The sequence below is a fragment of the Bolinopsis microptera genome, chromosome 5 (assembly GCF_026151205.1).
Source record: "Bolinopsis microptera isolate Bmic1 chromosome 5, MBARI_Bmic_1.0, whole genome shotgun sequence".
Lineage (NCBI taxonomy): Eukaryota > Metazoa > Ctenophora > Tentaculata > Lobata > Bolinopsidae > Bolinopsis > Bolinopsis microptera.
Window position 1 is genome coordinate 22456778 of NC_087076.1, and position 25651 is coordinate 22482428.

Here is a 25651-nt window from a genome sequence, read left to right on the forward strand (position 1 = left end):
TAAATTTTAAAAATTTTGGAATAGCTAGCTAGCAGTATGCGCCTGTTTCCACTCTAACAACTCTAAAAGCATATTAATATGATAATTTCAACTAAAGGCAACTTTAAATGTGCTCAGCTATGTTTTGTTCGACAAGCTCTATTATATACATTTTAATCGTTTTAATGAGATCTAATCTTGTATGAGTTTTGAGTTTGAATTGATAACACTTATTATATATATTATTTTTTGAGTAAACATTGGCTGGTACTTCGGGCCGGTCCCCAACAAAAAAAAATTATTAGATTAGCAAGTTCTGACAAAGGAAATACTGAATTAATATTATTGTTATTAGATTAGCAAGTTCTAACAAAGGAAATACTGAATTAATATTATTATCATTAGATTAGCAAGTTCTGACACAATGAACTGGTCAGAACGGTGACCAGTACAAATCACAATGCTGGCAAGCATTACCGTCGCCCTTATATTCACAATACTATTTACCCCTATACTAGTATATCCCCTTTATTGTTTTCCAGGCATTAAGACTCATCGAAAGTAGTTCAGCAGGTACCTATATTTAAGTTCAAAACATTCTAATTCAATGTTAAAGATGACAGGAATAAGAAATAGTTATGTGGAGGTTTTTAAGAAATTTGCGCAAAATACGCGCCAGCATGTTATACGAAATTAGGTAAAAAACCCAAAATCGCCATATTCAGGTGCCTTAAAAACCATGTTAAAATTGAGTAAGAGATCTGAAACTTTGCAGGGCGTCTAGACCTTGTCCAAATCGACTGTAAAAAAAATTTCATGTTTCAGGAGTATCGGGAAGTGGGTTTTCTGGAACCCCTGTTTTACAACAGATTGTCGTGAAGTATAGTATAGACGCTTTTGCAGTCAATTTGCAGTCAATTGTAGCCTACATTTAAGTGTCCGTAGATTCAAAAGTATAAAAGATACAGTCATTTCGAACCACAGGTTTTAAAGATAATTGTTTATACTTTAGTTTACATTATATCAAAAAATAATTTATCTTCATCATCATCACTTGATGACGTCATCAAATTAAGTGTTTTTAAAACTTGATTTTTGACAAAGTAACAACTTTTCAAATCGATTTTAAACCATTAAGGAGTAATTTTATTCAAAATCTGAGGACATTTTTATCTTAGATAATTGTTCAAGCATTCTGAAAATCTACCGGAAAAGTTTCTTACTTTGCTCCTTCATAAAGATATTCGCTATTGAAGTAAGTGCTTTTTTGAAGAATAATTTTATAAAAACACAAAAGTTGTGAATTAGTATTCTCTGGTGTTGGGCTATCCCTTGGGTTGTGGAGCTCAATTTTGCTTCCTAAAGGTCTAAATTGTGTTATAGGCTAGTTTTAAAGTTGAAAATCAAAAAGTTGCACACGTGGGGACACGCCCAATTTGATAGAAAATTGCTAAAATTACTGAAAATTGCTGTTTTCACCATTTTTATCAACTTTGGAGTCCCGTTGTGATCCAAGTTCTATATGAAATCTTCTGAAACTTTGCATGCTTATTAAACTATATATAAAATACTGCTATGCAAAAATTTACGGTGATTCAATATTGTATCCGCACGCAACGTCCGCTCAAAGTTTGCACGTGCGAAAGGTGAGAATTTTGCTCATTCGTGATTTCGAATAAATTCTGCTTTCCCACGATATTTAAATGGCATTATATATGAATTTAATGCCAACTTGAATGAGTAAAAAGTGCCATATTCAGTCAGGTAAAATTTCGAAATCGATGAAATTACCTCCTAATTATTAATATAAATATTAATTAAGTTATGAGTTTACATTTCGGCTTTGTAAATTATCCTGACATTATAATCAAAAAGAGATGATATTTGACCAAAACCCATAATCATGGGTAGAGTGTACCGCTGCCAGTGTCTCTCTTTTCCAAACAAAAGGAAATGATATTAATTTGAATAACCGTCCGAAAATGCAAATTGATACCGAGAATGAAATCGGTCGCTCGCTTTTTCCAATCAATAAGCTTTATATTACAATTCGTAAGCCGTGATCGAATGGAAAAAGCGAGCGACCGATTTCATTCTCGGTATCAATTTGCATTTTCGGACGGTTATTCAAATTAATATCATTTCCTTTTGTTTGGAAAAGAGAGACACTGGCAGCGGTACACTCTACCCATGATTATGGGTTTTGGTCAAATACAGCATAACAAATATAACCCTCACTTACATTTCCAGAAAATCGTATCTTGCAGCAAATCACTTTATTCACCAAACTATGATGAAGCTCACCAATACCCTTATTTGTCTGACCCTTGTAGTCCTTGTCACTTGCAGAACCCTCGAGCTGGAGGACGACCAAACAATTGGGTGGGGCAAAGCAGAGGAGGATGAGCAAACAATTGGGTGGGGCAAAACAGAGGAGGATGACCAAACAAGTGGTTGGGGCCGGGCAGAAGCAGCTGAGGGGAACATGGGTGGAGGTGCTGAGCTTGCGGAGGGGAATATGGGTGGAGGTGCTGAGCTTGCGGAGGGGAACATGGGTGGAGGTGCTGAGCTTGCGGAGGGGAACATGGGTGGAGGTGCTGAGCTTGCGGAGGGGAACATGGGTGGAGGTGCTGAGCTTGCGGAGGGGAACATGGGTGGAGGTGCTGAGCTTGCGGAGGGGAATATGGGTGGAGGTGCTGAGCTTGCGGAGGGGAACATGGGTGGAGGTGCTGAGCTTGCGGAGGGGAACATGGGTGGAGGTGCTGAGCTTGCGGAGGGGAATATGGGTGGAGGTGCTGAGCTTGCGGAGGAGGAGCAGCACTTTGGTCTTGGAGCAGGAGAGGGAATATTTTAAATCCGGTCTAACTCTAAAGAGACAACATTTAGTTGCTATAGTTACTAAATAGTTGCTATAGTTACTAGATAGTCGAGAACATTACATCTTTTATAGGGCTTTAGATTATCATAACTTTTTTAACGCGAATGATACCGAGACTTAAAGGGTGATACCTGACTTTAACCGGTATTTATTAAATGATCATTTATAACTATAACTTGATTATGATATGCTAATTCTGTATTAATTAAAGAATTAATTGTATTTGGAAAATAATGTTTTATTATTGTTAAGGGGTCGTTCACATATTACGTTATCAATATTTTGGCAATTTTTACCCCCCCCCTCCCCCTCCGTAATCAACCGTAATCAAGACCGAACCCCCCCCCACTTACTAAACGAAAATTGGTTTAAAAAACGAAAATTTTGATTACATAATTAACGAAAATTGTCCAATTGGTATTTCGAAAATCGGTAAAAAATTAAAATTTTGATTACGTAATCAACGACCCCCGTAATCAACCGTAAGCATTTGAAACCCCCCCCCCCCTCGCGGCTGATTACCAAATATCATTTGCATCAGCCTTACTAGCCTGTCACGTGACCAAAACGGTTTTTTGCCCATAACTCTCCGTGGAAGCATTTTTACCCTACGTCATGTGGGGTGATTCGGAATCAGCGTCCAAAAATACACCGATTCAGATCAATTTCACACCCAAAGGGCCTTTTCACAAGAATTTTCTTAAAATTTGGGCGAGCGATTTAGTAGGAGCGGTCGCAACTAGATCGGCGGTGGGCCTCGCCGAACTGTGAATGATTGACGTGCGCTGCGCAGTAAAGACACGCATAAAGCCGTATTACATACATATTGCAATAAACTGTTAGTGTTGACTAACTGCTGCAAATGGCGCGTGCGCGACAGCAGCAGTTTCTCTGCACTTTAGTCCCCCTGTGTCCAAAGTTCTACCAGCTCAGCTGTGAGCTCACTAGTCACTTCTGAACAATCCAGTTATCCTCTAATTTTATTCCTAATTGAAACACTGCATTAAAAATAATCAAATTCATAACCAAAATCAAATTTCAAGCTTCTATGAAACACCATCAATATCGAAAAGTAGACAATCCGTGCAAGTAACCATGGTAACGCTCCAATTCCACTGCAATTACACATTTCAAATTGTACAAACTATCATATAAGGGATTTACAGACCTTGGAAACGCTCAAAGTTCAAAACCTTCTTGATCGCGGAGAGCTGCATCAAAGATATTTTCAAAGTCAAACCGAAGACAAATTCCTTGAATATCTTTACAAATGCTAAGAGTATCCATTAAAATACAAATGATTATAGTATTTAGGTACCAATTCTATTTCTAATCGAATAAGATAAAAAATGTTCATAAATGACCTCTTCAATTCTCGCATTTAGTATAAAAAAGATACCACAAGTTATGTGTTTGAAACTTTTGAATTATAAAACATAGTTAGGGCTTTGGAATTAAATGAAAATTACAGTCTACTTAGATTAAAACAAAGCTGCATGAACAATGAACAGTGAAGAGTGCATGAATAATTTGAATATTCGTTTAAAAAAAGGGCTTAATATTGTATAACTATAAGACGAGAGGATAATAGATCTATGAGGTTATTTCTTTTCACAATCTTGATCTTATATCACTAATCATCAGTCACAAACATGCTTGAACAAATCTCAAAAAACACGTACATCATCTCCAATGAAACGTACCTTCAATATAAAGCAAAATAGTCAAAAATACATTATCGGAAAGATGAGTTGTTACATCACGATCTACAAAAAGTGCATCTCCAGACACCATAAACTGTCAGTTACACTATTTCACTAGATGTCACATCATATCGCACATGTCAAATCATATCGCGCACGTGTCAAAACATATCGCGCATGTGTCAAGTTATGTCGCGCACGTGCCACATCATATCGCGCACGTGTCACATCATATCGCGCACGTGTCAAATCGTATCGCGCACGTGTCACATCATATCACGCACGTGTCACTGGATGTTACGTATGGGTGGAGGGAAGTACTTGACCTCCTGCATAGGGATTGTGGAGCTGACTGAGCCGTCACTGGAACTGTACTTGTTGAGCACGCCGAATATCCTGTTGTTCATCAGCTGGATGTGTCGGATCCGGTCCACTAGCTTCTTTATACTCTGCAATAGTATGGGATCAGGTTAAGAGGGGGATTTGTTTAAAACATACCTTACTCGGGAATATTATAGCGGGTTAATTTATGACTGGGAAAATTAATGACCGGGAAAAATATGGCGGAATTTTCCAAAACCCACCAAGCATCAAAATGTATTACTATTAGTTTACCTTATTCGGGAACATTATAGCGGGTTAATTTATGACTGGGAAAATTAATGACCGGGAAAAATATGGCGGAATTTTCCAAAACCCACCACTTTATCCCAGTCATAATATTCCCGAGTAAGGTAGATACGAAAAGTTTGTTTTAGCAGGAGCTTTCAAAATACATGTGTAAATCGTCTTCAGCTAGGGATGATGTTGTGAAGGGGTGACTATATATGATGGAGTGGTGTCGATGATGAGGGGTGTGTGATGTGCATTTAAAAAACATAATTTTGAAATCAGGGGGGGGTTCACCCTGATTTTTTTGTGAAACTTAGTTTCGAGATAGCAGTCAAATTTCAGAATTTGGCCGCCAAATTTTTTTAAAGACCTAACTCAAAATTCTAATACAAAACTTAAGGTCATGAGGCGATTCTACGTCGATTCTGAAAATTCATGAAAAAATATTGAAACCCTATTGAGTTCTATTGTTTTGAGCGAAGTCAGTTTTGCAAATATCGCGAACTGAGATATGGGCGATTTTGTTCATTTTTTGCAACTATTTGAACACAGAATCCACAGTTAGGTATATATTGAGCTGATAATCATAGAGAATCTGTAGTATAGGCTTACCTTTCATATAAAGTTGGTTTCATTCAAAAATATTGATATTTGACCAATTTATGGGCCAAAATCGATAAAATTTGGTGCATATGCCCAAATATGGTCATATGGTTTTTGGCTCATAACTCAGTCATTTTTTGTCCCATCTTGATGAAAATTCATACAAGTAGAGCACTCTAAACCTGGGTTTTGGGCATGTTCAGGGTATTTGGCTAAATTGGGCCTGATTTGGACCAAATATGGGCGTGGCTGCCCCGCGGGCACCGTTTGGCGGTTGGGGTCCGGGACCCCCTCAAAAGTTCGGTCACCGGTCCTAGTTTGTTGGTCAACTGCTATCTCGAAACCAATTTTCACAAAAAATTCAGGGTGAACCCCACAATGTGATACTGTGTGACAAAGTTAAGATTGTCGTAGTAAAAGAAAGTTAATTTTCGATAAATTCATGTGAGGTACTATCGAAGTTCAAATTGTTGTGATGGGTGACATGAAAATGACTGATAAGAGAAAGTTTTCATGTCAACTGTGCCATAATCCATAACAGCATGATGACTGTCAAAGTGTCGACCACTAGGTACTTGGACGAACAAGTGTACCCGAGGTGTTCTGAGAGAATAAGGGGACAGGCTCGGGAACACGAACGCGCGCTAGCCGCTAGGGCAAAAAAGTGAAATGCACAGCAAGCAAGCTATAAAAAGAAATTTGAAATGCCGTTTGGGCCTAATGCAGTGAGCCAGTAAGGTACGGTCGAAGGAGCAAGTGTGCAAGAGTGGAGTATGGGGTCAGGTTTAAAGGATTGAGAGGGTGTAGTTAAAACTTAGGAGTTCTAAATCCTAATCAACTTGGCGTCCAATAGGGGACATTTCAAGAGGGTGCATTTCAATTGTGGGCAACTGTGACCATAACGCAGGTACTGCAAAAATTACCACAACAAAGTGATCTCAGTCAAATAGGCGAGGGTAACTATTAGCATACTAGGGAGCAGAGTAAGATTAATTGTAAGAGAACGCATGCAGATTGCAGCCCCCACCTCCGCATGCAGTCCCCTTCCTCCGCAGTCCGCATGCAGTCCCCTTCCTCCGCATGCAGTCCCCTTCCTCCGCATGCAGCCCCCCACCTCCGCATGCAGTCCCCCACCTCCGCATGCAGTCCCCAACCCCCTGCGCATGCAGATTGCAGCCCCCACCTCCGCATGCAGTCCCCCACCTCCGCATGCAGTCCCCAACCCCCTGCGCATGCAGATTGCAGCCCCCACCTCCGCATGCAGTCACTATGAGTTTTACACTCTCCCTTATTTTACAGTCAGTGGCGTACACACCATATACTGTACACTATTTCACTAACTGTCACATGTCACATGATGTCACATGATTTCACATGATGTCACATGATGTCACATGATGTCACATGATGTCACATGATGTCACATGATGTCACATGATTTCACATGATGTCACATGATGTCACATGATTTCACATGATGTCACATGATGTCACATGATGTCACATGATGTCACATGATGTCACATGATGTCACATGATGTCACATGATGTCACATGATGTCACATGATGTCACATGATGTCACATGATGTCACATGATGTCACATGATGTCACATGATGTCACATGATGTCACATCTTTGTGCGCACGTGTTACTGGATGTCACAAGGGGCTAGAGACCTGTTATTACACCAGAACCGGATGTAGATTATAGATATCCGTTGCAATATGTTTCTAACCCATCCTAAAAGCCCGTTTAAAGTCACCCAAATCAACAGAACATAACAGTTAATTCAGCTCAGTTACTTACAATTCCACAATATATTCCATATTTAGGTTACTTACAATTCCACAAGAAATTCCATCTTTAGGTTTCTCGTCGAACACCCTGAGCAGGTGATAGGAGAAGTCGAGAGAGTCGAACCTGTGTTGCTGTCCCAGTATCGTGATAATAGTCAGGGCAGCCCAGTGTAATCCTTCTCCAAACATCTCCCTGACAAATACACAGTTTAAGGGGGGGGGGGGGGGGGGGGGGGGGGCGAGTGTAATCCTTCATCAAACATCTCCCTGACAAATACACAGTTTTATCGGGGGGGGGGGGGGGGGGGGGGGGGGGGCAGCTCTCTAACAGCTCTCTAACGGCCGACATGCTGTGGCGAATCGTTGCCCCCCCCCCCTAGGAGAGGGGTGAGGCGGCTAGGAGAGGGGTGAGGCGAACATGTCCGTAACACTCCATTAGTAACCATGGTAACGCTCCATTAGTAACGCTCCATTAGTAACCGTGGTAACGCTCCATTAGTAACTTTCCATTATTAACGCTCCATTAGTAACCTTGGTAACGCTCCATTAGTAACGCTCCATTAGTAACGATGGTAAAGCTCCATTAGTAACACTCCATTAGTAACCATGATAACGCTCCATTAGTAACGCTACAATAGTAACCATGGTAAAGCTCCATTAGTAACGCTACAATCTACATTAGTAACCATGGTAACGCTCCATTAGTGATGCGACTAGGAGAGGGGTGAGGCGGCTAGGAGAGGGCCAGGGGTGAGGCGGCTAGGAGAGGGGTGAGGCGGCTAGGAGAGGGGTGAGGCGACTAGGAGAGGGTTGAGGCGACTAGGAGAGGGGTGAGGCGGCTAGGAGAGGGGTGAGGCGGCTAGGAGAGGGGTGAGGCGGCTAGGAGAGGGGTGAGGTGGCTAGAAGAGGGGTGATGCGACTAGGAGAGGGGTGAGGCGGCTAGGAGAGAGGTGAGGCGACTAGGAGAGGGATTAGGCGACTAGTAGAGGGGTGATGCTACTAGGAGAGGGGTGATGCGGTTAGGAGAGAGGTGAGGCGGCTAGGAGAGGGGTGAGGCGGCTAGGAGATGGGTGAGGCGGCTAGGAGAGGGATTAGGCGACTAGGAGAGGGGTGAGGTGACTAGGAGAGGGGTGAGGCGACTAGGAGAGGGGTGAGGTGGCTAGGAGAGGGGTGAGGCGACTAGGAGAGGGGTGAGGTGGCTAGGAGAGGGGTGAGGCGGCTAGGATAGGGGTGAGGCGGCTAGGAGAGGGGTGAGGCGGCTAGGAGAGGGATTAGGCGACTAGGAGAGGGGTGATGCGACTAGGAGAGGGGTGAGGCCACTAGGAGAGGGGTGAGGCGACTAGGAGAGGGGTGATGCGACTAGGAGAGGGGTGAGGCGGTTAGGAGAGGGGTGAGGCGGCTAGGAGAGGGGTGAGGCGACTAGGAGAGGGTTGAGGCGACAAGGAGAGGGGTGAGGCGGCTAGGAGAGGGGTGAGGCGGCTAGGAGAGAGGTGAGGCGACTAGTAGAGGGGTGATGCGACTAGGAGAGGGTTGAGGCGACTAGGAGAGGGGTGAGGCGGCTAGGAGAGGGGTGAGGCGGCTAGGAGAGGGGTGAGTCGGCTAGGAGAGGGGTGAGTCGGCTAGGAGAGAGTTGAGGCGACTAGGAGAGGGTTGAGGCGACTAGGAGAGGGTTGAGGCGGTTAGGAGGGGGTTGAGGCGACTAGGAGAGGGTTGAGGCGACTAGGAGAGGGGTGAGGCGGCTAGGAGAGGGGTGAGGCGACTAGGAGAGGGTTGAGGCGACTAGGAGAGGGGTGAGGCGGTTAGGAGAGGGGTGAGTCGGCTAGGAGAGGGTTGAGGCGACTAGGAGAGGGGTGAGGCGGCTAGGAGAGGGGTGAGGCGACTAGGAGAGGGTTGAGGCGACTAGGAGAGGGTTGAGGCGACTAGGAGAGGGGTGAGGCGGCTAAGAGAGGGATGAGGCGACTAGGAGAGGGTTGAGGCGTCTAGGAGAGGGGTGAGTCGGCTAGGATAGGGTGATGCGACTAGGAGAGGGTTGAGGCGGCTAGGAGAGGGGTGAGGAGACTAGGAGAGGGGTGAGGTGGTTAGGAGAGGGGTGAGTCGGCTAGGAGAGAGGTGATGCGACTAGGAGAGGGGTGAGGCGGCTAGGAGAAGGGTGAGGAGACTAGGAGAGGGGTGAGGTGGTTAGGAGAGGGTTGAGGCGACTAGGAGAGGGGTGATGCGACTATGAGAGGGGTGAGGCGGCTAGGAGAGAGGTGAGGCGACTAGGAGAGGGGAGATGCGACTAGGAGAGGGGTGAGGCGGTTAGGAGAGGGGTGAGGCGGCTAGGAGAGGGGTGAGGCGGCTAGGAGAGGGGAGATGCGACTAGGAGAGGGGTGAGGCGGTTAGGAGAGGGATTAGGCGACTAGGAGATGGGTGAGGCGGCTAGGAGAGGGATTAGGCGACTAGGAGAGGGGTGATGCGGCTAGGAGAGGGGTGAGGCGACTAGGAGAGGGGTGATGCGACTTGGAGAGGGGTGAGGCGGTTAGGAGAGGGGTGAGGCGGCTAGGAGAGGAGTGAGGCGGCTAGGAGAGGGGTGAGGCGACTAGGAGAGGGTTGAGGCGACTAGGAGAGGGATTAGGCGACTAGGAGAAGGGTGATGCGACTAGGAGAGGGGTGAGGCGGCTAGGAGAGGGTTGAGGCGGCTAGAAGAGGGGTGAGGCAGCTAGGAGTGGGATTAGGCGACTAGGAGAGGGGTGATGCGACTAGGAGAGGGGTGAGGCCACTAGGAGAGGGGTGAGGCGACTAGGAGAGGGGTGATGCGACTAGGAGAGGGATGAGGCGGTTAGGAGAGGGGTGAGGCGGTTAGGAGAGGGGTGAGGCGGCTAGGAGAGGGGTGAGGCGACTAGGAGAGGGGTGAGGCCACTAGGAGAGGGGTGAGGCGACTAGGAGAGGGGTGATGCGACTAGGAGAGGGGTGAGGCGGTTAGGAGAGGGGTGAGGCGGCTAGGAGAGGGGTGAGGCGACTAGGAGAGGGGTGAGGCGACTAGGAGAGGGTTGAGGCGACTAGGAGATGGGTGAGGCGGCTAGGAGAGGGGTGATGCGACTAGGAGAGGGGTTAGGTGGCTAGGAGAGGGGTGAGGCGACTAGGAGAGGGGTGAGGCGGTTAGGAGAGGGGTGATGCGACTAGGAGAGGGGTGATGCGACTAGGAGAGGGGTGAGGCGGCTAGGAGAAGGGTGAGTCCACTAGGAGAGGGGTGAGGCGGCTAGGAGAGAGGTGTGGCGGCTAGGAGAGAGGTGAGGCGACTAGTAGAGGGGTGATGCGACTAGGAGAAGGGTGAGGCGGCTAGGATGGGGTGAGGCGGCTAGAAGAATGGTGAGGCGACTAGGAGAGGGATTAGGCGACTAGTAGAGGGGTGATGCTACTAGGAGAGGGGTGATGCGGTTAGGAGAGAGGTGAGGCGGCTAGGAGAGGGGTGAGGCGGCTAGGAGATGGGTGAGGCGGCTAGGAGAGGGATTAGGCGACTAGGAGAGGGGTGAGGTGACTAGGAGAGGGGTGAGGCGACTAGGAGAGGGGTGAGGTGGCTAGGAGAGGGGTGAGGCGACTAGGAGAGGGGTGAGGTGGCTAGGAGAGGGGTGAGGCGGCTAGGATAGGGGTGAGGCGGCTAGGAGAGGGGTGAGGCGGCTAGGAGAGGGATTAGGCGACTAGGAGAGGGGTGATGCGACTAGGAGAGGGGTGAGGCCACTAGGAGAGGGGTGAGGCGACTAGGAGAGGGGTGATGCGACTAGGAGAGGGGTGAGGCGGTTAGGAGAGGGGTGAGGCGGCTAGGAGAGGGGTGAGGCGACTAGGAGAGGGTTGAGGCGACAAGGAGAGGGGTGAGGCGGCTAGGAGAGGGGTGAGGCGGCTAGGAGAGAGGTGAGGCGACTAGTAGAGGGGTGATGCGACTAGGAGAGGGTTGAGGCGACTAGGAGAGGGGTGAGGCGGCTAGGAGAGGGGTGAGGCGGCTAGGAGAGGGGTGAGTCGGCTAGGAGAGGGGTGAGTCGGCTAGGAGAGAGTTGAGGCGACTAGGAGAGGGTTGAGGCGACTAGGAGAGGGTTGAGGCGGTTAGGAGGGGGTTGAGGCGACTAGGAGAGGGTTGAGGCGACTAGGAGAGGGGTGAGGCGGCTAGGAGAGGGGTGAGGCGACTAGGAGAGGGTTGAGGCGACTAGGAGAGGGGTGAGGCGGTTAGGAGAGGGGTGAGTCGGCTAGGAGAGGGTTGAGGCGACTAGGAGAGGGGTGAGGCGGCTAGGAGAGGGGTGAGGCGACTAGGAGAGGGTTGAGGCGACTAGGAGAGGGTTGAGGCGACTAGGAGAGGGGTGAGGCGGCTAAGAGAGGGATGAGGCGACTAGGAGAGGGTTGAGGCGTCTAGAAGAGGGGTGAGTCGGCTAGGATAGGGTGATGCGACTAGGAGAGGGTTGAGGCGGCTAGGAGAGGGGTGAGGAGACTAGGAGAGGGGTGAGGTGGTTAGGAGAGGGGTGAGTCGGCTAGGAGAGAGGTGATGCGACTAGGAGAGGGGTGAGGCGGCTAGGAGAAGGGTGAGGAGACTAGGAGAGGGGTGAGGTGGTTAGGAGAGGGTTGAGGCGACTAGGAGAGGGGTGATGCGACTATGAGAGGGGTGAGGCGGCTAGGAGAGAGGTGAGGCGACTAGGAGAGGGGAGATGCGACTAGGAGAGGGGTGAGGCGGTTAGGAGAGGGGTGAGGCGGCTAGGAGAGGGGTGAGGCGGCTAGGAGAGGGGAGATGCGACTAGGAGAGGGGTGAGGCGGTTAGGAGAGGGATTAGGCGACTAGGAGATGGGTGAGGCGGCTAGGAGAGGGATTAGGCGACTAGGAGAGGGGTGATGCGGCTAGGAGAGGGGTGAGGCGACTAGGAGAGGGGTGATGCGACTTGGAGAGGGGTGAGGCGGTTAGGAGAGGGGTGAGGCGGCTAGGAGAGGAGTGAGGCGGCTAGGAGAGGGGTGAGGCGACTAGGAGAGGGTTGAGGCGACTAGGAGAGGGATTAGGCGACTAGGAGAAGGGTGATGCGACTAGGAGAGGGGTGAGGCGGCTAGGAGAGGGTTGAGGCGGCTAGAAGAGGGGTGAGGCAGCTAGGAGTGGGATTAGGCGACTAGGAGAGGGGTGATGCGACTAGGAGAGGGGTGAGGCCACTAGGAGAGGGGTGAGGCGACTAGGAGAGGGGTGATGCGACTAGGAGAGGGATGAGGCGGTTAGGAGAGGGGTGAGGCGGTTAGGAGAGGGGTGAGGCGGCTAGGAGAGGGGTGAGGCGACTAGGAGAGGGGTGAGGCCACTAGGAGAGGGGTGAGGCGACTAGGAGAGGGGTGATGCGACTAGGAGAGGGGTGAGGCGGTTAGGAGAGGGGTGAGGCGGCTAGGAGAGGGGTGAGGCGACTAGGAGAGGGGTGAGGCGACTAGGAGAGGGTTGAGGCGACTAGGAGATGGGTGAGGCGGCTAGGAGAGGGGTGATGCGACTAGGAGAGGGGTTAGGTGGCTAGGAGAGGGGTGAGGCGACTAGGAGAGGGGTGAGGCGGTTAGGAGAGGGGTGATGCGACTAGGAGAGGGGTGATGCGACTAGGAGAGGGGTGAGGCGGCTAGGAGAAGGGTGAGTCCACTAGGAGAGGGGTGAGGCGGCTAGGAGAGAGGTGTGGCGGCTAGGAGAGAGGTGAGGCGACTAGTAGAGGGGTGATGCGACTAGGAGAAGGGTGAGGCGGCTAGGATGGGGTGAGGCGGCTAGAAGAATGGTGAGGCGGCTAGGAGACGGGTGAGGCGGTTAGGAGAGGGGTGACGCGGCTAGGAGAGGGGTGAGGCGGCTAGGATGGGGTGAGGCAGCTAGAAGAGGGGTGAGGCGGCTAGGAGAGGGGTGAGGTGGTTAGGAGAGGGTTGAGGCGACTAGGAGAGGGGTGAGGCGGCTAGTAGAGGGGTGAGGCGGCTAGGAGAGGGTTGAGGCGGCTAGGAGAGGGGTGAGGCGGCTAGGAGAGGGGTGAGACGGCTAGGAGACGGGTGAGGTGGCTAGGAGAGGGGTGAGGCGACTAGGAGAGGAATGAGGCGGCTATGAGAGGGGTGAGTCGACTAGGAGAGGGGTGAGGCGGCTAGGGGATGGTTGAGGCGGCTAGGAGAGGGTTGAGGCGGCTAGGAGAGGGGTTAGGCGGCTAGGAGAGGGGTGAGGCGGCTAGGAGACGGGTGAGGCGGCTAGGAGAGGGGTAATGCGGCTAGGAGAGGGGTGATGCGGCTAGGAGAGGGGTGAGGTGGATAGGAGAGGGGTGAGGTGGCTAGGAGAGGGGTGATGCGGCTAGGATAGGGGTGAGGCGGCTAGGAGAGAGGTGATGCGACTAGGAGAGGGGTGAGGCGGCTAGGAGAGGGGTGAGGCGGCTAGGAGAGTAATCAGAGAGCGGATAAACGGAGCAACAGTTCATCTAATTACCGGGAGAACCAGGGACAAAAGGATTATTTTTCCCGTTGTTGTCGGTCAAGAGGTACACTTCGAGTAGATGGATCTGAAGAGTTTTATTGTGTATCTATACCTTGTTATTGTGTATCTATACCCCGTTGATTAGATCGACTGTTGGATTTATTTTGGCCAAAAATCGCGATACCGCGAATTTTAACAGACTATACATTAAACTATACATAAAATTTGTCGCAAATAATGGGAAAAATCGCGACTCCGTACATGCCGCGATTTCCTTTTGTCCCTGGGGAGGACCAGATAAAATGGTGTGGAACTGTCAGATGCGAAGAAGGAAACGTTCTGGTTGGACTGTGGTGCAACTGGAACTCTGGAACTGCGATAAGAATTTCCGTGCAGAGCAATGACTACTTCAACCTAGGGGAAGTCGTGATATACACTTTAGGTAAGTTTCTTAAATTCACGATAAATATTTAAACACGCTGATAAAGTGATAAGTATAGTCGAGGCAATCAAGGAGGCTCAATGACAATAGTTACAGAGATAAAACAATGCCTCGTAAATCAGGGGTTCTCGAGTTGGGAATACAGTAAATCTATCTCTATTATAATATATATAAAACATTAACAAGGTATAGATACACAATAACACCGCTCTGTTCTGTTCAGATCCATGTACTCGAAGTGTACCTATTGACCAACTACAAAACGAACTACCAATACACGGTGCAAGGGCTCTCAATGAAAATGACGGTAAAACAGCTGAACTGGTGCACGACAAGAAAACAGAGACCTTCTTCCGCTCCACCACAACCGAAAACCCCTGGATTGAAGTTAGTTTCAATGAGGTAGCCCTAGTTGGGATTGTTAAAATGGTCAACAGATTGGTTTGATCTCATGTCCGGTGCAGGGGCAGACACCAAAGTAGAAGCTTTAGGAACTGCAGGCACGTTAAACAGTGCGTGTGGTATAGTGGTTGGTCTTGAAAGTGAAAGTGAAAGTGAAAGTGAAAGTGAAAGTGAAGAGCTGGAGAGTAAGGATGAGACGTACTATGTGGACTGCAGAGGAGCTGCAGCAATGGATATCAGACAGACTGATGTGGACAATACACCTAATGAGATGAATGTAGCGGAGGTACAAGTGTTCGCGGTGGTTCAACAAGTTCAACCAGTCCAAGGTAAGCTATAGGGCCTGTCATGATATCATGAATCGCTTAGGTTCCACCAGGATCTGGTAGTCCTCATAATTCTGCGGCCTCTATGTATCGTCATCTCGCACAACTCCGTAAGACCCTTGTGAGTTAGGCATGTGAAAATTTGCAGCCTTCCAGACATTGATTGGGTTAACGAGGTGTCGTACGTCACCTCAAGATCGGGTGACAGGGGGCTGACCAGGCCAGAACCCAATTGATTGGGTCTGAGGTCACGTGATTATGAGCCTGAGGTCACGTGACTGTGACGTCACCAGAGCTTGTTCTCCGTTTCCCGCTCATTGGACCAAGTGAGCTTGCATGCTTGTGAATGTGGGTGTAAGTACAGCTGTACTGTAGTTTATATCTAATTACCCCCTATTATAGAAACCGTACATTTATTTTCTGACAGAAAGGTAGAAATTTACCAAAATATCAACATTGTTATAAACTTATTTTGATGAACATTACTGAACTAAAATTGCACGAGAAATCGATTAAACTCTGTTTCAGAGCTCAACAATGCTTCCTCATGCCTTAAAATCCATGTTTAATCGATACAATCAACATTATGATCCTGTTGATTAATTAGTAACAGGTAACAAATACGCAGAAACAACCATCACACCTATACATTGCATTCTAAACAATAACGGGTCGATTTCAAGTGACCAATAATGGCCGTGATGATACGTCATGTGTTCCTGATCATTGCATCATAAGTAATCAAGAGACAAGAGCGGCAAGGACAAAAGGAAATCGCGGCACGTGCAGAATCGCGATTTTTCCCATTCCCTGCGACAAATCGCGACTTTTGACGTTTGCCGAGACAAACAGGTCTTCGCGAAAAATTGCGATTATTCCAGTTCTCTGAGGACCAAATTTGCGCATTCTCCTTTAAATCCAAGGGCCAAACATCACGTTCTTTATAATTATAAGGAACTAATCACATCCACAGCCTTCCGAATGTAGCTGTACGGACCGAAAAAGTATTTCCGGCTCATAATGCTCAGGGAAGCATGAACATGAACAAAAGTAGTTTCCAGAAAAGTGCCTCAATATGTAAACTTACTCTCCTTGTTTCCATATAAACATAACTTTTATAATAATTCTTACGGGTAAACCGCCCCTAAAATGTCACCCACCCCTAAAACGCCACTCTTGATTGATTGGATCCCATCTTCTTAGAAAGTATCTTACCTAATCATTTGTAACTCCTAAACATAAAAAAAATATCATTCAAACCCTGCCACATCCTGAAATTGAATCTAAATGATGCCATAAGGGCATTTTTTTTCACTTTGTACGAATTTTTTACTTTTGAAAAAAAGCGCACAATTTTATAACTCTGGAATTCATTAATATTAACTCGGTTTTGGTCTAGGATAGTGATATTTACATATTTTAGCAACTTTGTACATATGACTGGAGATATGGAAAGTTATACATTACTCAATATTACTACCCTTCCCTAAAATGTCACCTGGCCGCCCCCTAAAATGTAATTTTATCAGATTCTGGCTTTGAGACTACAAGCACCATAAAATGGAGGTACCAGCCTATTCAACATCATGTTTAGCATCTAATGGTAATATTGGAAAGCTTTGGCAGCTCAAGGAATTAGTTTTATTTTATTAATCGCAATAAACATCCCCTAAAATGTCTAATTATCCCCCCTAAAATGTCATTTTAACCTGATCAAATTACTCAGGCTTTTCCTAAGATGCAATGCATACTCACATTTCGTTAATAGTTGATGTTAATAATTAACAAGTGCCAAAACAAGAGCTATTATCGCACACCATGCGAACAAAATACAAATTTGACATTTTAGGGGAGAAAAAAATTATATTTTAGGGGGCATATCATAGGTTTACCATAAACTAGTAAGTACCAAAACCGTAGTTTTTGACATTCAATCTTGCTAAAAGCAGTCAAATCTAGTCTATAGAGAAGGTCAGATCGATTACTGGGTTGGCTTAGTTAACTACAGGTCACTAAAATTGCCAAAATGCAGGATGATGTTAAAAATCCCAAAAAATGCAATTAAAACATGCAATTTGCACTAGGTTAAAATCACATTGAATCCATTTCTTTTGTGCCAATTGTTAGTTTATAACTAGATAATCTAACTACAGGTGTAAATTTTGTTGACTGAGTTACTGTTTTGCCGTAAGTTCTGGGTATTCAAAAAAAAGTCCCCAAAATGTCACAAAAAGTAAATTGACTAAATTCCACCATTTTTTTTCAACAGAGAGAGAAATTCTGGTCGACACCTCTCAGAAATAGGTTATATTTGTCCCAGAAGTGATTAAAATTAATAATTGAGCAACATTCTGAGTGCTACACAACCTGTTTTAGCTGACGTTTTAGGGGTGGTGCACGTGACATTTTAGGGGGTGATTACGGTTTTGAGGTACTTCCTTTAGTGAGTGAATGTTTTCAAGTAGCTTAATGTTTTAATAAGACAAAACAAATAGTACTAGTGACAAAAGATAAATCAGGCCTCCTGTACATTTTGTAATTATCACACATATAGAGTTGACATTTTAGGGGTGGTGTTTTAAAAGTGACTCCATTTCAACGTCAAAAAAATTGTACCTGATTTTATTTTCAAATCTCCAAATCTTCCTGGCAGGCTAGAAAAAGGTTTAAATATTATTCCTAGACACTTCAGAACCCTGTAAATTTAGCCCTAACTCGGCAATCTGGGCCCAAAAAACAGGTGACGTTTTAGGGGCGGTTTACCCGTACGTAATAATTATAATAATTTTCTATTATCACTAGAAGCCGCACAGACCTACTAATACTATCTACACACAAACCAACTAGTAATTTGCATTACCCTATTCGTGTAACAACATCACGAAGAAGAGTCTGTTTAGATCTTAACACTTAAGATTATTAATATAGATGCTATTGTTTTGCCTGACGAGCCTGTTGCTCCCTATTTTGCAAGCTAACAAGCTAGTTAACGAATTTATGACATCTAACTTAGCTCTGCAAATACATTATATTTCGCCGCAAATTCACCGCGATTTTGCCTAGATTGACTTGTCCGGCGCCTGTTAGCGTGTAGACCGCTCCTCTATCGTTGTTTTGAGTGTCCGATCGAAAACCAAATCTTAGGGTACACGAGACGTGTAAGCCTGTGAGCGTGTTTGATATCACGACAGGCCCTAGGTAAGCTACTTATAGTAAGTTAAATACAGAACTTGAAAAACTGTTATCTTCGAATTTCGCCTGATTTTGTAAATCCTGTGTCAATTTGTAAATCAAATTCGTAAGATGGCGCATACAGCTTGATCAGGCTTGGATGCCTTGTTATCTACACTGATGAGTAACGCCAATGGTACAGGAACAACTACAATATTGTAGGAATACAAAATGCAGCCGTATTTCTTATGTGGATGGCGGCTCAATTTACTGATCCTTGCGTTTCATATCATATTCCATACTGATTATGAAAACCATTTTTATTTCTATGCAACCCTATTTGCACACGCTAGTCGCTACAGCCTACACAGTACATAATGGCGGGTGACTGGTGTACTACCGACTATGGTGACAGTATTATTGTAAATGTATACTGTATAGTGTATACCATATATTACTACTAGTATGGTAGCCTAACAACAACACAACAATGGCGAACCTAGCAAGCTAGGATCGAGGGGCCGATCTCCTTTTCTTTTGCGGTGCGGCCACGGTCCTTTCGGTACAGATTTCCCTGCAGCATAGTCGGGACGCAACCCCCGCCACTTGACCAGTCTAGCGCCGCGCACCAACAGTCACTTAATCCAGAATATCGCGCAAAATAACTTTACTAAGATAATGACCATAGCAACTTAACGGGGTGACCCCCCCCCCCCCTTAACGGGCCGGCGACAACTGTGCGCAGGTATTGACCGTACGTGCTGTAAGTGTAACGAAATTCTAGTTTAACAATGAAGCAATCAACACGGAAGCCGTGCTCCAACAGTTGTAGTTGTACCTAGACCTAGGTTACAATGTATTTGGATTATCCAGGTATTCGTTTAATTTGCCTATACTTAATTCCTAGGAGTACATTTGCGCACTCCAGCAGCAAATTCAGGGTAGCAAGCTTCTACTTGTTATTGTATTGGTGGACGTATTGTATTCGGATAGAAATTGTATTACAATACACAAAAGGGCACCCGTGGCTTTTACTATTCACCCAGTAATGCGCTTGTACGTGACATGTTTTATGGTTTTTATGTTTCAGTAGCTAGATACATATTTTAAACACGTTTTATCAAATTAATGCAGTTAACTTTCATCTCTCCATTTGTTGAACGGCGGCTTTAGTCAATCACACAGGCGTACTTGTCGGGCGATGAGTAGAATTTTAAAACAGTTTCCTGCTTAGTAGTAGTAGTAGCTTTGACAAGTGCACTCTGCAAGAGTGTGGTCAGTTTTAAATTATGCTCAATCATTATCGTTATTTAACAGGTGCTTTATGAAAAGTCATTGAGTTGCCTTTTTCAAAGAAATTGCAAATACGTTTGCATACTAATTACTAATCCACTTTAAACGCAGCTATTGTGTAGAAAATACTAGTAGTGTAGAGATCGAGTTCGCATGTGTATTTAGTTTTTTAATTCTAGTTTCTTTAGTAATTTTAGTTTTTTAAAGAATTCACGTTAAAAGTTGTTAAAGTTGAATATGGAGCTGTGTCAACTGATTCCAGACTGATTTCTTTAAAGTACCTGATTCCATCTCCTGATTTTGGGACAAAAATTTAAATCTAGGATACGGAGACAATTAAATTATGGTCATTCGAGCGTAGACCATGGCCTATCGGGCGCCTATTGGGCGCCTATCAGACGCCTATCGGGCGCCTTGCCATGGCCAATACTACATCACATTGTGTTTGACCGGTTTACAACTTGAAGGTACGTGACACGATCAATATTTGGACTGATTTTACTTGTATATTGAAAATAAGAATGCATTGCTTGTCACACATAAATGTATGTGTACTAGTTGTAGTACTGACTTACTGACACCTCCAGTCTCCAGAGTCTAACATAGCACTAGCAGTGCACAGCTGTAACTTGGCAACAACACTGTGATGTAGTATTGGCCATGGCAAGGCGCCCGATAGGCGCCCGATAGGGGAACCGGTCACTGCGGCGGAAGTCACTGCGGCGGTGTACAGTCCGGCGGAGGACGGTACAGCGGAAGACGGTACGGCGGTACTTTCCAAAAAGGTTGGACGGTACGGCGGATCACATGACACCCACTTTACGGCTGCACGACGGCCAGGCCCCCTCATTATTCGGGGTCCCACGGAGATCAGATCATGTCACCAATTAGTGACGTATAATTAAGGATGTGATCCATCAGTAGAATTTAATTGACCTAGAAATGGGCTAGATACAGAGTGGAGTTCACATGTCAACTCTGTTCACATAATATTATTAGTTAAATTGTGTTAATACTTTACCATAACTTTACCATACTACACGTAATGAAACAAATAAACCCTGTTTACAATGAGATAACATCACGTGATCGAATCACGTGTTTTTATAACAGGGCTAGAGATTAAGGGGTATGGAGCACACTGCTTTTCATGTGTTTTATAGACTGACCATTAGTTCCTTTACACAAATTGTACTACTAGTCTTAACTATAATATTAAAGATTATCTTTTTTGGGGACCGAGGGCTCGTCGTCCGAGTATAAAGCTGACACTCCTAATCACTATGCACTACGTTCATAGAAATATTTCCTTTACCCTCATGAGATGTTGTCCGTATATATTGTCTTAAAAATTGATCAATGTTCTCATTGTTCCAAATCTCATGATTCAATTTCACTTAACAAATTAACTCCTTACTAACCTTATGCCTAACTTACCTTATGCCTAACACGCATTACACATTATTTTATTTCCTCATCTTTGCCTTTGTTGATTGTTCATCTTCTCGCACAAATGATCGCAATCTGTCGCGAGGATCTGAGAAAATCGCGATTTGTCGCTGCAAACGTCAAAAATCGCGATTTGGCGCGGAGAATGGGAAAAATCGCGATTCCGCACGTGTCGCGATTTCCTTTTGTCCTTGAATTATATACCTAAAAACACATGCCTTTGGCACGTACGTCTCACATCCTAACATCCTTAGATACGACAACCCCCTTTAGCAAGAGCTCCCGTCCCTTATGTGATATGGACACGTTCATTTGAGTTTGAGGATATTGGTAAATAAAAATAATAGCGTTTTCGACGATAGTGGAGCTCAATTTTAACAATTTTAGATTAATTTGTCAATGACACTGAAAATGTGACAAAATTAACTTTCCCTGCCCCAACAATATCAAGATAGTGCACGTTAAAATTGGCATACGTAGGGTGCTTTATTACAGGTATATTAATCGATATTAATGCAATCTTCCACACTTGCATTCTACCGTCCTACTGCACTCAGTCCTAGTTAGGTGTCAGCACTACACTACATATACCGGCCTACCATCCCACATCCTCACTTCCACACTTGCATTCTACCGTCCTACTGCACTCAGTCCTAGTTAGGTGTCAGCACTACACTACATATACCGGCCTACCATCCCACATCCTCACTTCCACACTTGCATTCTACCGTCCTACTGCACTCAGTCCTAGTTAGGTGTCAGCACTACACTACATATACCGGCCTACCATCCCACATCCTCACTTCCACACTTGCATTCTACCGTCCTACTGCACTCAGTCCTAGTTAGGTGTCAGCACTACACTACATATACCGGCCTACCATCCCACACATCCTCGGCTTTGATCAAATAATTTGAGGCACAGTGTATAACACTATAACTATAGTTGGCATTTCTGTTGGACAAAAACGTTTTGGCAATATATTGGCAGTTGGGATAGTGCTAAGCACTCTAAACTATAAAGGTGCATGGGAATGTTGGATTATGGTATGGTTGTCATATTGTTGGTGTGGCGTCCGCAATATTATCAGTCGCCTTTGAAAATCTACTACAGATTTTCTTTCTGTATATCACTATACAGTTCCTCTTTAGAAAAAGTGCATGTGACAAGTAACGAGACAAGGATGCTCTAGGATCAGGAGCGACAAATGATCAATTGTTCTAGACGTGAGGCTTTCTGCAGTAACGGCCCTAGCGAACAGGGGGGTGGTTGTTCGCTTGAGTACTATGATGCGGTTATACAAGTCTGGCAAAACAATTTGTGACCTGCCTATTGGCCGGGCGCCGCCGTAGACTCAACACATGGTGTGTGGGGTATTTACCTCGGGCACACACCTTAATCTCTCGACCGGCGGGTCACACCCAAATCTCCTGCTCCAACTCTTTCAAAGGCTGGTACCCTACTACTACGTGGCCAGAAGGAAATTCTTGTAGGAACTCTTAATGTACGAACAATAAGAGAACAATACAAGAGGGATGAGCTGGGTGTATGCATGAGGGATAGTGGCGTACATATTTTGGGCATTCAGGAGCATCGGGTAGTACATAGCACTGAAATCGAGTATCAAGATCTTGGAAGCTCTCACCTCATAACAACTTCGGCATGGAGAACCAGCAATGGGGCGGCTGCTGGTGGGGTTGGTATTGTCTTGGACAAAAAGACAGTATTCAACTCATTGACTAGTGTATACTCACATGACAGGAGGACGATGGTAGCCAACTTTGCAGGGAACCCGGTCACAACTGTTATTGTGACTTACCCAACGCGAGCTGACTACTCAGAATGCGCGAGCACGTCAACATAAAAATTTTTCGCGCCCTACAAACTTCGGTAGACCTTATAATTTGCAACTGAACGCTTGCGTATGTCGTAGTTCAAGCTGCGCGCGCGGTATGAGTATTTTCATTGCATCATACAACATAAATTATCGGATTATAAGTAGAAGCTATTTGTACAGGGATTTTCTCATCGATACTTTAAATGACTAATCTTTAAAAAACAAGGTCGATTCTTATACAATTACAATATATTTTGCATATGCGCGTTAAATCAATTCGTTATCATGTAATAATGTGTGTCATACTTAAAGCTAGGAATATTTGTGTAATATGGATTTTCATTCTAAAACATGGAAAGATTTCATCAATTAATGTAACTTGGTACCATATGGTTTATTTGATCTTATATGTTATCGATTTATATAGTTTTACGTTATCGTGTATCATGTATTGATAGTTATACATTATTATTATACAACGAGTCCAACCCAGCGCGCGTTTTGGTAGTTTATAAACCTACAAATAATTTTATCCCCTGATAAACTCCAAGATATTATACATCAACGGATTATAATCTCATTGTATCGTCACATAACATGATACCATGACCTAAATTTTGACAAATGGCTAAGCTCTTGACAAAAATTATAACCTGTAAAAGTCATAAAAATGATAACTTCACATAATCGGGTGGAAATCATGCTTTTTAAAATTTTTCACGAAAGTTTTTAACAGCATATTGTTTATCACATTTTTTTACACAAGATTTGAATCATGTTGTAATTTTGTTTTCCAATATTTTGATCAAAAATAATTTTTATTTGGATTTCAAAGTACACACTACGCCGCGCAGTTAGAAATCGTAATTGTTCTGAACAAGTGAGATTTGAGATTTAATCATTATTTTCACAAGTGAGTCGATATATTGCAATCCCATCTCTTTTCGTTGCTGCTCACAGCATAGAGCTTCAATGCTCAAACCGTATATCTAGTTGATAGTAAAGTAGTATAGAAGTAGTAAAGTAGTATAGAAGCTGTTTCGTTGCACATTGAAATACAGATATTACTAAATGATCTTGAGAGGTTATTTAATGTAATCGATTTAGTGTTACTGCCTTTAAGCTGTGATGTGCTGGAGACTACTAAAACTTGTTCTAGTATAGAAAAGCACAGCGGATTTTGCTATCATGTTACACTTTTGTAGATCAGGATCGAATTTGAACGTATTACTCCTAAACAGATTATTTCAATCCTGCATTATATGGAAATATCGATAACCCATTCGAGCCTTTTTTTAAATGTGTTTATGTTTTTGAAAAAGTATATTATTGTGATACTTCCATGTATTAAATCGTTTAAATGGTATGGTAAAGAACAGTACACAGATACTTATTCTTTGATGCCCCGAAACACATTCCTAGCTCTAGATCTGCCTTACATTTCAATAATGGCTCTTTCATCACATTTGCTTGATAACTGCTGATTTGTAATGCTTAAAATTGATCCCACTCAGTTTGACTATCTTAGGTTAGCTGTAATATCGAACTCGACAGTAGCTTCCTCTGTCATGTCGGAGATCTCAGGAGACGACTGGGTATTTTGTGTCAAGAAGAGGTTAACCTCCCACTTAACAAGATAAACATCAAATTCATAGGTTTGTCTCTATTTTGATGGTTACTGATACAGCAGTTCATGTGTTTAAAATGTATGGGTTAAATTCTAATTAAATTCGGTAATAAATATTACTGCAAATGTTGTAAACGGTAAAACTATTGTGTATAAGACAGTCAATTATCTCAGGAGTGCCAAAAAGGTACCGTTTAATCGAGAGGACTTCACTGATGACAGAGATGTGGAAAAGACTACGTCCTTCTCTGGAAAACTACAAGGATAAAATACCCACCTTCTTCGGGAAAAGTCCATCATATGCGAAAGGTAAATCGTTTATTTTTGAAAACCCGATCACGATCAAAGCATATACAATTTGGGCATGTCCCAGCCAACTTAAGCCGAAAATCTGGCTTTGAAATCTTTAATTTGAAAATACCCAAAAATGTAGTTAATATACCCCTCCACCATACCAGATCGATTTTAAGTCAGCCAAGGCATAATTACTGCCCAAAAAGCCTGTTCCAAATTTGTCTCAATTCTGTTCCAGAATCCCAACTTCTCTGAAACCAAAATGGAACATTGCCCACAAAGCCTTTTCTGAGGACGCTAGGGCCACCAAACTTTTCAAGGACACTCCTGGTATCGATACCAATCGTTTCTGATCGCCTTCAACTCAGTTTAGGCGATTTTATGGTAAAGTTCATTTTTGTTCATTTCATAAACCAGGGGATCATTTTGCACTAAAAAGGTTTTTTTAAAGTTGAACAAAAAATGTCACAATTTGATGTGTGAAAATAGTGCTTTCGATGTGAAACTGGATGATTCTTGACGCACCCTATCCCTTCGGTGGAGTATTAAATTTCAAAGAAAAAAACTTCTGAGTTGCTGAACATGTTAGTAAACAATATGCCCCTCTACCATACCATATCGATTCCATGCCAGTCCAGGCATAATTACCGCTAAAAAGCATGTTTCTAAATTTGTGTCAATTGTTTCCACCATCTCAACTACTCTGAAATAAAATAGAAACATTGCCCCAGAGCCCTTTTTGAACATGCTAGGCACACCAAACTTCTCAGGGACACTCCTGGTATCAAAACCGACCGATTCCAATTGGTTTTAGCCCAATT

The 25651-nt window shown here is 44.7% G+C and overlaps 3 protein-coding genes across 4 annotated transcripts in view; 1 reads left to right on the top strand and 2 right to left on the bottom strand.

The window, feature by feature from the left end:
- The window catches only part of LOC134814714 (uncharacterized), a 75960-nt gene that overhangs the window by 26218 nt on the left and 24091 nt on the right, over positions 1-25651 (bottom strand). The window lies entirely within an intron of this gene.
- On the top strand, positions 2270-2833 carry LOC134815552 (acanthoscurrin-2-like). Its single transcript, XM_063824092.1, has one exon. It carries the CDS (start codon positions 2270-2272, stop codon positions 2831-2833), a length of 564 nt encoding a protein of 187 aa, XP_063680162.1.
- The window catches only part of LOC134815807 (cytoplasmic FMR1-interacting protein 2-like), a 45574-nt gene continuing 23783 nt past the window's right edge, over positions 3861-25651 (bottom strand). For both annotated transcript variants that reach the window (XM_063824397.1, XM_063824396.1), the window contains 2 exons: positions 7620-7767; positions 3861-5009 (listed from right to left, as the gene is read on the bottom strand). In XM_063824397.1, the coding sequence (XP_063680467.1) occupies positions 4848-5009; positions 7620-7767 (310 nt within the window). In that variant the 3' untranslated portion in view covers positions 3861-4847. The remainder of the gene's footprint in view (positions 5010-7619; positions 7768-25651) is intronic.

Bases quoted from the DNA above. Each gene is read 5' to 3' on its own strand.
- LOC134815552 (XM_063824092.1), top strand. From the start codon at position 2,270: ATGATGAAGCTCACCAATACCCTTATTTGTCTGACCCTTGTAGTCCTT.